The 12,614-nt window shown below is 41.6% G+C and overlaps 1 protein-coding gene across 6 annotated transcripts in view; it reads left to right on the top strand.

Annotated features, from left to right (window-relative positions):
* Positions 1 to 12,614, top strand: part of PAK3 (p21 (RAC1) activated kinase 3) — a 151,018-nt gene that overhangs the window by 106,472 nt on the left and 31,932 nt on the right. For 5 of the 6 annotated variants that reach the window (XM_054075433.1, XM_054075434.1, XM_054075432.1 and 2 more), the window contains 4 exons: positions 3,042 to 3,142; positions 6,704 to 6,748; positions 7,866 to 8,019; positions 9,764 to 9,801. In XM_054075433.1, coding sequence (XP_053931408.1) covers positions 3,042 to 3,142; positions 6,704 to 6,748; positions 7,866 to 8,019; positions 9,764 to 9,801 — 338 coding nt within the window. The remainder of the gene's footprint in view (positions 1 to 3,041; positions 3,143 to 6,703; positions 6,749 to 7,865; positions 8,020 to 9,763; positions 9,802 to 12,614) is intronic. The other variant, XM_054075436.1, reaches the window with a different exon arrangement.

Here is a 12,614-nt window from a genome sequence, read left to right as displayed (position 1 = left end):
AGGTGATGTTGGTGGCCCTCATGGTGAACTGCTCCGCAGCAGAAGTGTGTTGTAAGGCACAGTTGTCATAAAATCAAATGGGAATGTCCAGTATAAACCCCTTGAGTCCGGTCAGTCATCGCTTCAAAGAAGTCACGCCTTTTTGTGTCACTTTGCCAGCTTATATAAAATAGAAGTGACATGAATTGCAGAGCACAGACAGAAGCGTCAAAGGTTTTAGACTGAGAAGGAATGAGGATGTTGCAAGGAAATGGTGAATTCTGTATTTAGTTTATGGTTTCTCAGCTTTTGGACCGTGGATGCTATACCCACAGCCTGGGAGGCAGAGGTCTGTGAGGCAGATGAGCCAGATCTTAGGGGGTGAGGTAGAACTCGTGGCCCCCGGCAGGAGAGGGCTAGAGCAGACAAGTGCTGCTTTTGATGGAATGTTCTCTGTAATGCCTTATTTCGCTTCTAGGTTTGACTGTTGCTTTGAACTGAATTTGATGATCTTTTAAATCTAATTTTCACTGCATTTGCTTGCAGATGATGAGGTAGGAGAAGCCAGTTTTGTTATCTACAATGAAAAGTTACATGTGCTGAACGGAAATGACATCTTGTAACTGGCAGCATCTATCCTGAAAATTAAACAGCATCATCTTGGAGATAAAAGAAAGGGGAAAGCCTTTTCATTTCTATTTGATATCTTGCTGCCATCTTTGCAGAATGCTAAATGAAAATAATTCATCAATTAACATTGTGTAGGAGTGTGCAGTACGGACTAAAGGTGACAGTTAATTATTCAATGAGGATAAATGCAACGATGCAGAGAAAGGATTAGAAACATCCAAAGTAACTCTGGACTATAATTAGGAAGAGCAGAACATCTTCCAACTAAAGGAAGCTGTAAGGAAGGATAAGAAAGATGTGCAAACAGAGCCCTTGTGGATCTACTATCTGTGACTAAAGACAGACTTGGGCTGGGAAGAGTGCCGATAGGTAACAAGTTCTGCCTTTGGATGTGAACCTGGCAAACATAATAGTAAAATGCCAAAGGAAAATGTTAATTACAAGTCCATGAGCGTAGAGGTGCTTCATGTTAGAAGGATGATGTGCCAGAAATAGATCTAGCAAAGCTGAATATTGGTAGAAGGTGTCTCTTGCTTTTGGAATAAGACAGACACAAAATTGTCCTCATCCAGCTGGTTTTGATGTAGAATGTAGCTGGTTTGGGTAGCATGGCTGTTGCTGCACTGAAGACACATGGCAGGCAAAGACAGGACCTGAACAACTGCTCTTTTCCCTCCTGCTGACATGTAACTATGGCATCTGTATTCATTTTCGCATTATCATTAATAAACAGTGATAGACTGACCTTTAGAGATCCTGGTACAGAGTCTCACTGTGATAGGCACAGTGTAAACCTCTTATGTGTCTCTGGGTTTCTCGCAAGTGTTAACATGAAGTCGTGTGACATCAAATCTGTAAAGCAAGCCTGCTCAGGACCGTGATGACGGTAAACCAGACACACAGTTAACTGGTGAGAAGGGCAGCAGAGAACAGATGGGATCCTGGAGCACAGAGTGCTTTCTTTAAAGATGTGAGCTGATGGGACTTCTTTGTATTCTACATGAGTGCTTTATGTGCGTCTTATTTCCTGAGTTTGTGTTAATAACACTCGCGTACTACAAGTGGGCACTGTATTGTTTGTTCTGTTCCAATCACTAGGGATGTAGTTTTTCCACTTAAATGGCCAATATGTTTGATCGAATGGCTGCTCCCTCCTTGGCTGTTGCAGATGTGCCCTGGCACCAGAGAATATCCTACAGATAGCTCTGTATTGTATTATTCAGTCATGTTGTAGTTAATCTTGGAGCACGCTGGTTCCCCGGGGAAGCCGGGTATTTCAAGTACCTGCCAGCAGGTTTGAATGTGAGTTTACACAATGTTTATCTGCGTGTTTGGGAGTTGTCCAAAACTGGAATTGTTGTCGCCATTTTCCTCTGTTGAACCTGGATTCTTGATGCGTCAGAGCATCTCAGGTTTTATTCCACTCATTCTTTATTGAGGTCTATAAAACTGGACTGAAGTGAGATTTGTCACTATTAAAAAGCACACGAGATGGATGATCACAAGGGATGTTACTTTCAAAAAGTGTTAAAATAGGAGGGAGATTAGAAACATATGCAGATTGACTGACTTCCAGGTCTGTTTCCTTCAATAAAATACTCCGTGCTCTATGAATACTGGTGGAGTGATTTGAAAACAAGGAATTCCTGGAGACTAATAAAGCCTGGGGTTTATGGTTATATGTCTTATTTAATTGGAAGCTCAAATGTAGCTTGTGCAATCGCATTTATGGGATCTTGTTGCTGTGCAGATTCTGTGATGTCTAATCCAGAGCTGCTGCTTCAGCCTTTTACTCAGAGAGAAGGCAAGAACAGGGTCTTCATCTTCTCCTGAGCTGCCCGTTTTCACAGAACTTGTAGGAACTTGGTTATCTTAAAAATCCTCTCCTCTCCTCTCTGATTTGGCTGGGTTTGACAACAGGTTCAAAGCATGTTGGAGAACTGACACGCGTGTCACAGGCATGCACCAGCGTGTCCTGGGTGCTTTACTTCTTCAGGAGCCCACACAACAAAGTCAAACAGAAGTTAGTTGTTAGATATGGAAATCTGATGAAAAACGAGAGCTGATAATAGAAATCGTACTGATTAGAGGGAGCCTAAGAAGTTTACTTCATGAACAGCTTGCTTTGGCAGCTGTGACACTGATGGGAAGAAAACTAAAATGAAAGAACACCTTCTTGACCTTCCCAAGCAGGAGTTGACAGTTAGGCTGGTGTTGCATCGGATCCAGTGGGAGGTGTCCCTGCCCGTGGCAGGGAGATTGGAACTAGATGATCTTTAAAGTCCCTTCCAACCCTAACTATTCTATGATTCTACAATTCTACTCGATTTGCTTTCTACTTTTAAAATGCTGCTTTGAGCACACTTGATTGTGAAAATTTTTGAATGAAAAGCTATGCAGAAAATAAGTCCATAATTATGTTTTGCCTTTAGCCAACAAGAAGAAAGAGAAAGAACGTCCTGAGATCTCTCTTCCTTCAGACTTTGAACATACCATTCATGTAGGATTTGATGCCGTCACTGGAGAATTCACAGTAAGTAACCACTGCACTGCGTGCTTACCACAGCTTCTGGTTTCTTGATGGTAGAATATCCTGTGTTGCCAGAAATGTCAGGTGACAGCAGCCAGGCTGTGAAGAAAAAGACTTTTATTTGTTGGGCTTAGGATTTGGAGTGTTTTACTTTTGATTCAGGCTGCTTTTTTTTTTTCTCCTAAGGTTGTCAGCAGAGTGTCTGTGGAAAGTGAAAACTAGGAAGAATGTAGGCGTGTGCATTTATCAGTCCCACAAGCTCCTGCGGGGGTTGGTTGTTCAGTGTCTTTGGAAAAGCCTGACCTCCGTGCATAGTGGATGTCCTGCTGTACACAACCAGCCCTAAAGTGCTAAGTCCAGCTGCTTTGCAGACAGCTATTGGAGACACCCAGAAAGCAGCAGCATTGTGGAACTCCATTATTTTAATTTAATATCCTTCAAAATATGTCCATACACTAGGTCATCAGACACATTTCTAGCCTTTATGCATTAATAAAATAGCAATGAGCTTTTTCTACTTAAATAACTACGCAGTGTATGAAGTATTGGGAAAAAATGAGTTCAATAGAAGCTCCTTGAACTGTGCAGGGGGCTTCGAAGCATTTTCTCTCAAACCGCTAGGCAGATGCTGAAACCTTTAATCCTTAAAGCTAAGATGGCAGTCAGCTTACCTTTGGTGGAGCTGTGGAGGTGAGAGGAAACATCAGCAACTCCCCGTGCCATCAGCAGTACCCTGTGAGCTAAGCAGTCAGACTGTGTTATCACCATGTGTCAAACCATAAAGTGTGCTATTGCCAACTGGCTGCATACACCAAACAGGATGGGACAAATCATTTGCCTGGGTGAAGGATGGTTAATTCTCAGAATGTGAGCCCTAAGTATGATTTCTTCTTCATCATTTTTGCTACTTCTGTTTCTCAGAAACATTTCAGAAAGCTGGAAACTTTCTGTATGCTACAGTGGCACAAGTAATAGTAACAGTAGATGAAAAAAGACATATTTAATGACAGCGTGTGCTCAAAGGAGTAGTGAAATTGAGTTGTCGTTACCAATTAGGAAATACAGCTACATTTAAAATATCTGGACCAGTTAATTAGTCTTTTAAAATAGATGTCACTTATAAAATCTTACTTCAAATTATTACTTCAAAATTTATTCTGTGCCAAATCCTAGGGCTTGATTAAATGCTTGTTCTAAAAGCCCAAATGTAGTCATTTTTTATCAGAAACTTAGCATACAGATTATAAAATTGTGTTTGCTCTGCTCTCTGTCCTAGTGTTCCTCTGTTTTTATGTCTCTGTCTCTCCCTGTAGCCGTATCATTGTCCAGGTTAATCTTCAGTGCTATTTTCTTTATCTTTGTATCATATTATGTAGTCTGTTGCTTTCTGCTTTTGTTTTCTCCGCTTCATGTTTACATCTCTTCTACTTGTCTGTCTTTTCTTTCTGTCCTTCTTTCCCTGTTTTACTTCTCTTCCCAATGAATGTTCAGCTGTGCTTATTCTATATTTGTTCTTCCTTTCAGCCTTCTGCCTTTATTTCTACCTTGTGCTACAGACTTTTTCCTTCTGGCTGTATGAGAACGCTATGGGTTACAATTGTGTTCTCTCGTAGACTGACTGGTGGTGAGGATCCCAGTCAGCTGGAACAAAAAGGAGGGATGTCGAGGTTAACACACTTCAGTTCTAAGCACAAGCACTCATATCAGTACTTAAGAGATCATGGTTTGGATCAGCTGGAATGTTGTTATTGTCATCCAAGGTGTCAAAACAGTCTCTAGCATTAGAGATTTTTGATTTTTTTGTTGTTGTGTCAGATGCCACCAGCACAGGTCCTGTCTTTTTATAGGACAAAGTGATTGTACATGGCTAAGTATGTCCGGCTTTATTGCTGTAGCACAACTTCTTTTTAATATATCTTTCCCTTTTGAAACAGTGGACGTTAGGTGACTGCTGTTTCACAGTCACACAATGTTTCTACAGTAATACTTGTTCCCAAAGTATGGAAGTGCAGCACTGCAGTTTAAGAAGGCTCTGATCCATTCAAAACAAACCCAAGGGACAGGTGACTTCCCCCGTGCAGCTTGCCAGCACAGGACTGAACGCTGCAGTCCTTAGTGGAGTAAAATGTCACTGAAAGGAAGGCCATCAGCTCCCAACTAATCACAGATGCACACGTTACGTTACACATTACATCAGGCATGTTTGATTTGTCCCAACCTGGATACAACCTGTGTATCAGCTGGGTAGTCATGTGGTAAGTATGTCCTGCTGAAAGGACTGCCAGCAGCCATACCATGTGAAAATGTTCTCCCTGTCTAGTGATCACATCGTCTATCTCTTTCAAAAGTTTGGAAGTGCCATGGGAACGTCCAGTAGATGTGCAAATATATGGGTCTTTTTGTTTTGAATGATTGCAGTAGTCATGCCGATAATGTCTGCTCTACTGGTTATGCGCGATGCGTTGGGCCATTTTTGGGCACCTAACCGTCACCCCAGCTGCATTACCTGATTGCTGTTAATTGCATCTCAAATCAAAGTTGCATGGGCTCCTGAGTTTTGACTCTCAGGCTTGAGCACCGAGCTGTGTTGTTGCTCATGAACATGTGTTCTGTCTCCATTTCACTGTGCTTGGAGCAACCCCGTTTGCTAGGAAGTAGGGCTTTTAAAGCTCCAACTAAAATTGGTTGGAAACTGTTTTGCGGGAGCATGCTGCTAGAGCTTCATGTTGATTTATTTTGGAGAAACAGTTGCGTTTTCTGAGTGGAGGAAGGAGCGTGGTTTGCAGGGCTTTGGGGAGTGCATTTCATAAGGCATGCGTTTTGGAAACAGTTTCCTGATCCCCAAACTAGAATAAAATATGTGGTCACCCACCAAACTTCTAAAGTTTCAAGGTCGTGACATTAGCAAGTGGGAGAAAGTTGTGGCTATAGATCCAAAGTAGTTGCATATTATTAACCTGATCAAGCATTGCTTTAGAACTGTTCAGATTTTTCAGTCTGACGCGCACAGAACATTTGCATTATGACAACACACAACCTCCCAGCGGGAAACCTGAGCGTGACCAGCTGCTTTCTCCACTGTGCTTTGTTGACTCATGCAAGGGGTAATTGTGATCCTGGGGCTGGAGAACCATTGGAAAAACTTTACGTAGAGCCATTCAGAAATGCTAACCTGGCTTTCAAAACTTGACAAACAGCAAAAGCCCACATATTTCTCTGTTATTTTTGTTTTTCAACTGAAAAAAAAAAATTGCAGGTGATTTTTCCAGCCACTTGCTGTTAATCCTCAGTAATGTATTTTTGTGAGGGAGTGAAAAACTGGTTTATAAATGTGAGGAAGGGGAATGATGCTTCCAAACTTTGGAACAGTTGTGACTTTTCTGTTTTCCTAAGCCTGCCTTCCTGTAGCCTGTCCACCACCTGATCTATTTGCTGTCTACCTCCTAACTCCCATTTTAGATGGGACTTCCCCGTTTTGGCCCATTGGTTTCCTCCTACCACCTTCTAAGTTGTCCCACATTCTGTTTTAACTTTCTTTTCTTTCTTTATTTACGTCCATTACAGCCAGATCTCTATGGCTCACAGATGTGCACAGGGAAGCTCCCAGAGGTGCGTCACAGGCCCAAAAGAATCTTGCATCAAAATGCTTCTTTGAGATGTCATAGCACTGCAGCAGCAGGTTGATGTGTGTGCAGTAGATTTGTTGCTTGGCTTATCCCACTTTTTCTTCATTAATCCTAAACTTTGGAGGCCCATGTCACACATTGTTTTGTGGAGAAGTTCTTAGGACAAAGCTGTTTTAAAGTGTTTACCTAGATTGGGGTGGCTCCAAGGCTAAGTTTAAATGTACTTGAGGTGTAGTTTTTCATTCTGTAAACCCTACAATTTGGTGGGCGATGTTGGCTGTGGGGAAGATGACAGACTTTCAAATTTAGGAAATTATACTGGATATTTAAAGCAATTTTTCATCAATATAATTTCAATGCAGAGCTGCATCTTTCAGCAATTGGATCAGTTTTCAAATGCCACCCTCACTCGTAAAATGTCCGAGAACTCATGCAAGGTTGTAGCACTCTCAGCCTGTTCCCTGAGTCCCTGGTAAACTGTATGTTTACAGTAGAGAACCTACAGAGCTACAGGAGCTCAAAACAGAGACATCCTTAGCAGCAGCGGTACCACTCAGTGTTACAATTTGGAGAATTTAAACGCAGGTTCTTAACCCCGCAGTGTTCCCTGGTTTGCTGAAAATTAATTGCATCAGGGTGGGGTTTACCCTTTAATCAGACAGCAGTGAGAATTTCAGCAAAATGTTTGTGTTATTAAGCATTAAAAATCCAGTGTAAAGCTCCTAAAATACACTGTGTTGTCCACAGATATAGAATAGTCTTGTTATCTCTGCACTGAATCACCAGGAAAACAAGCTAAGCCTTAAATCATTACTTCATGGAAGAGCAGAATTGATTTAAAGATGAGTTTCATGCACTTTTTTTCCTGTCACAGTCATAACTTTCTTTTCTTTTTAAAGTTGGATCCTGGTTTTAGCTGTCTGTTTTGATAGAGACGAGAATGATTGCATCTAATGTATAAGCCGCTAATTTTAATTGTGAGGTGTCGATCAAAATTTCTGAAAGTAATCTTGCAGGTAGCATGGGATCTTGGTAAAGATCTGTGAGGCTGCGGCTCTTAAATACTCTAAATCCATGTTCTTTCCACTTGACATCCCCAGGGCATTCCAGAGCAGTGGGCCAGGCTACTACAGACCTCCAACATAACAAAACTGGAGCAGAAGAAGAACCCACAAGCCGTTCTAGATGTTCTCAAATTTTATGATTCCAAAGAAACAGTTAACAACCAGAAATATATGAGCTTTACGTCAGGAGGTAAGTTGACATCTCACTGCAAAAAAAGGGAGCGTCAGGCCCCAGAATCAGTCAGAACGACGTTCAGCATTCAGGTGGTCCAGAAGCAGCCTTTAAAAATGCCACTTAGTGGAATAGTCCTGAAATGAATTATATTTCTCCTTTTGTCCCCTAAATGTCATTGAAACTACGACTTTTTTGTGTCGCTTGCCTTTAGAATTAAATAAGATGCTAGATGGAACAACCATACTATTTCTAGTCAGAAGAATTAGTGGCCAAAGGTCATGTTTACTTTTGGTTTTTTGCATCCTTGTTCCTTCCTAGTATTGAGATTGGGGGCAGGGTATACTTGTTTCATCTGTTTTATGAGTTACTCTTGGATCCTTTGAGCAATAGGTTATGGATTATGAGGATTTTTTTTGTTGTTGTTTTGTGATAGAGGAAAATTACCGAGGATATTTTTGCGTTAGCAGTAGAGAAGATTAGGTTGCAATGCATAAATTCACAAAAAAACCCTAGAATGACTATTATTGTGATGTGAGGGGAATGTTGCTATAGAGGATGAGCAGGAAGACGTCAGTGTCCAGAGTCATCTCCATAGTGTGCTCATTCCAGGAAGATCCTCATGATTTAGGCATTGCCATCCCAAAGCCTGCAAATTGGATGGGGATGTCATTTTTTCCCTTTGTTTTGTACAGACTGCAAAATTGCAGTGTAGCATTGCAAAAATGAGAGCAAATCTGTGCTGCAGTTTGTGTTGTTTTTTTCTTTGACTCATTCTGGTTTTGCCAAACAAACTCTGGCTGATGACACATCAAGAAAATAAGCAGAGCTTTTTAACTAGGTGCAGCATACCTGACTTTTGTATCAATGTGTTGTTTTGCTATTCCTTAAAAACTGAGTTGATTTTTAAACAAAAATACCATTAAGATACCATTAGTTTGAGAAAGCTCATATCAACAGCTTCAGCTAATAGGGGGGTGTCTCCTTCCAACAGGGTCTGGACAACATTTGAGATTTAACTCGCAGTGTTCAGTTCCCTGCACGTGACAGTCTGTGGCAGAGGAGGCTGTAATTTCCTCAGTTTGCTGGTTCAACTGATACAACTTCCAAAATGCAGACTGGGAGAGCTTCTCAGAAGTCTTAAAAACTGTGCAGTTATCTCTAGAATTTACTAACATTTCTCTTCTTTTGAGGGAAAGCATCTTTTTTTTTTTTCTGAAATCCGTAATTAAAATATTTGGCTGTCTAACTCGACGCTTAATGTTCGCTAAAATAGCAATTACTTGTGATGGAATGCAAAATTCAAACCAGTTAGTGTATGCTTCTAAACTCTGTTAACTGTACAAAGTCAGAACTGCCATGGCTAAGGGAGATTTTGGGGAAGCTTTTTGGGGAAACAATTTCAGCAAGCTAAAGAGAATCAATGCATGCAATTTGTTTAAAGAAAAAAGACAAGGAAAGAAAAGAAGCTGCTTTAAGTCTTGGGCAGAACAGAAGCATCGACTGTTAGAGAACAATTAGCATTTTCTTCACTGAGTTTTGATTTATTTGCAAAACATGGCAAAAAAAAACAGACACAAGAAACTAGAAAAATAATAACTTAGTATATTGTTATTTTGCTTGCTATGTAAAATAACTTTTACTGCTGAAGGGATGCAGTGACAGACAAATGCTGTCTATTTGGATTTATGTGTTCTGTGGGATTCCCCACAACAGGCAGTTTTCTAACAGCATCTGGTTGATTTTCCCTTGCACATCGCAGATAAAAGCGCCCATGGATACATAGAAGCCCATCCTTCGGTGAGTGTGCGAGTAACCTTTTGCTTTCATAGTGTTAAAGAATTGTAGGACAAGCTGTAAGCTTTGCCTTTTGTGATAAAGTGCCAGCCTTGCAGGCTGAAAGAAAGTACATTTTAGTGTCTTTGCAGCAGCAGAAAAGGCATCACTGGCTGGTTTCTAATTTTCTGTTTATGGAGTTTTAAACAGGCGAAAGCCTGGTTTTGCAGACAGAAGATTGCTTGCTGTTCCTGGCCATGGTGGAATATATAATTCGCAGCAATATGCAGTACTGTCTAATTAGCACGTTTTAATTTAGTTTTAACAACTTTGAATCCATTTCTATTAAGTTTTATGATTTATCCTTAGTACAGCTGGATATGTAGCTGAATATAAATAAGGTTGTAATTGATATGTAACTCGCTGGAACCATTGAAAGAAAGTTTTAAGTAATCATCCACTCTAATTAATACTGGATTGCCATAGCAATCCCAGAGATGTAGTCATGACATCCACATTAATATTGACCAGATTTATTAGTGTTAATGTTAGTGCATTAAATAGCAAATGACTGAATGGGGATTTGGCCTTTATTTGCAAGTGTAAAGTAACTTAGTTTTAGGTTTGCGATTACACAGCAGAGAGCGTATATAATGAAATGAAAATTTTCTTTGAATGTTCACACTTCACATTTTCAGTTGGTGCCACTTTCATTATCTTTAATAAAAAGCACTTTTAAGTGAAAGCTTGGGGTTCACCAAAGCATAGTAAGCCTTCCCAATAGCTTTTCTGGTGGATACGGACATACTGGCGTATGCTGTGTGTTTTGTCCTAGCAGACGTAGGCGGTGGTGAGACAGTCAAGGTGTCAACTTTCAAACGTCACCGACTGAGAGGATGCTGGTTGAATGTTATAGCCCAGGGAAAAGAACTCTCTAACAGGATCGAGCAGTCATTGGAATTCCTTGATTTCATTTCACTCCTTGATGGGAGTCTGGGATTAAATAATATGACATTGTATATGTTCTAGCTGCACAATTTAGTGCTGTCAGACCAAGCACGGAGCCCTGTGGAAAAAATAGTTGTAAGAATTAGACACAACAGAAATGCAATTATTCCCTTTTTTACTTTTCTTTTAATCACCTTCTATCCTCATGTAAGCAAAGTGCTGATGATGCATGGAAAGTTATACACTGATCTAATCAATGACAAAGTAATATTCACCTTCTCATTAGGGCACCCTTTGATTGGCAGAATTGGCCACTAAACTGGTGTGTAGAACACATCATTCCCTACTTTGGCCAGAGTAGTAGCCTGTTTCTCCATTTACCTTTAAAAGTTGGGTAACGAAACTCAGTCTCACAGAAAATACAATACACTCTGTGTGTCCACACACCGTGTGTTCTACTACAGGGGCCTTACGGCACCCACACAGACATCTACTCAGTAAATAGAGACTTTGCTTGGAGCCCTGCATTCAGTTCAGGAGTCCTCCGCACAGGAAGGGCATGGAGCTGTTAGAGCGGGTCCAGAGGTCACGGAGATGGTCCAAGGGCTAGAACACCTCCCGTATGATGACAGGTTGAGAGCTGGGGTTGTTCAGCCTGTAGAAGAGAAGGCTGTGGGGAGACCTTAGAGCAGCTTCCAGTGCTGGAAAGAGGCTCCAGGAAAGCTGGAGCGGGGCTCTTGGTCAGGGAGTGCAGGGATAGGACAAGAGGGAACAGTTTTCAGCTGAAAGAGGGGAGATTGAGATGAGATCTCAGGAAGAAATGTTTTCCTGTGAGGGTGATGAGACCCTGGCCCAGGCTGCCCAGAGAAATTGTGGCTGCCCCATCCCTGGTGTTCAAGGCCAGGTTGGATGAGGCTTGGAGCAACCTGATCCAGTGGGAGGTGTCCCAGCCCATGGCAGAGGTTTTGGAACTTTGGAACAGGGTTTGGATGGGCTTCGAGGTCCCTTCCGGCACAAACCATTCAATGATTTTAAACCACACACGTGGAGGTTATGTCTCCCTGTTTCTTGGGGCCGTCCCATACCTGGATCTACACTGGACTGAATTGATGCCATCTTAAAGATACCTTAAATGAGATGTGAATATCTAGATTAGTGCCCTTGATTTGCTTCAGGTCTCTAAGTGGCCTGGTGTAGGCAGCTTCAAAGCAGCTGAGAAGCTCTTTTGACGAGGTACCTTTTCAGTTTTTTGTTTCACCAGCAACTTTGTGATGATGTGATATAACCCCTGCCTCTGAGGAGCAGCTGGGACCGATGGAAGGGATGCAATTCACCAAACTTAAAATTCTGCAATGTAGGCTTCAGTTTATGTGTGGACAACTGATCAGCCAGACGTCCCTTGCCTGCCCTGTATTTCAAGTCTACCCGAAGGTCAGCTGCACCCCGGCAGTGGCTTTTATTCCCTCCTGCCTGTACTGGGAGCAGTCAGGGTACCCCCCTGGCAGCCCCAGCCGGGTCAGCAGGATGGGCCGTACTGCCGAGAGGCCTTACTTTCCACTGCTTGTCTGCATCTTACCACAACGAGTTAATTTAGGATTAGGCAAAGAGGAGGATAGCACTGAAAAAGTAGCTACTAAACAGGGAAATTCAGCACAGTGGAAACAGCAATATGATCACCCCATGGGTAAAATAGTGAAGACACAAATAGCCTTTCTCTCCAAAACCATATTCCCAGCAAGATGATGAAAGAGGCTTTGCACTTTAAAGTGTGTTAATTAACCCAGCCAATAGGCACCTGTTATCTTAATTAACTGTTACCATTTCTGTAGACATGATGCCAAAGCAATTAACCAGCAACTAGGTGTGGATTCTGGCACTATATTCAAGCA

The sequence above is a fragment of the Cuculus canorus genome, chromosome 10 (assembly GCF_017976375.1).
Source record: "Cuculus canorus isolate bCucCan1 chromosome 10, bCucCan1.pri, whole genome shotgun sequence".
NCBI lineage: Eukaryota > Metazoa > Chordata > Aves > Cuculiformes > Cuculidae > Cuculus > Cuculus canorus.
Note: the sequence above shows the minus strand (reverse complement) of the source record. Positions and strands in the feature narration are given on the sequence as shown.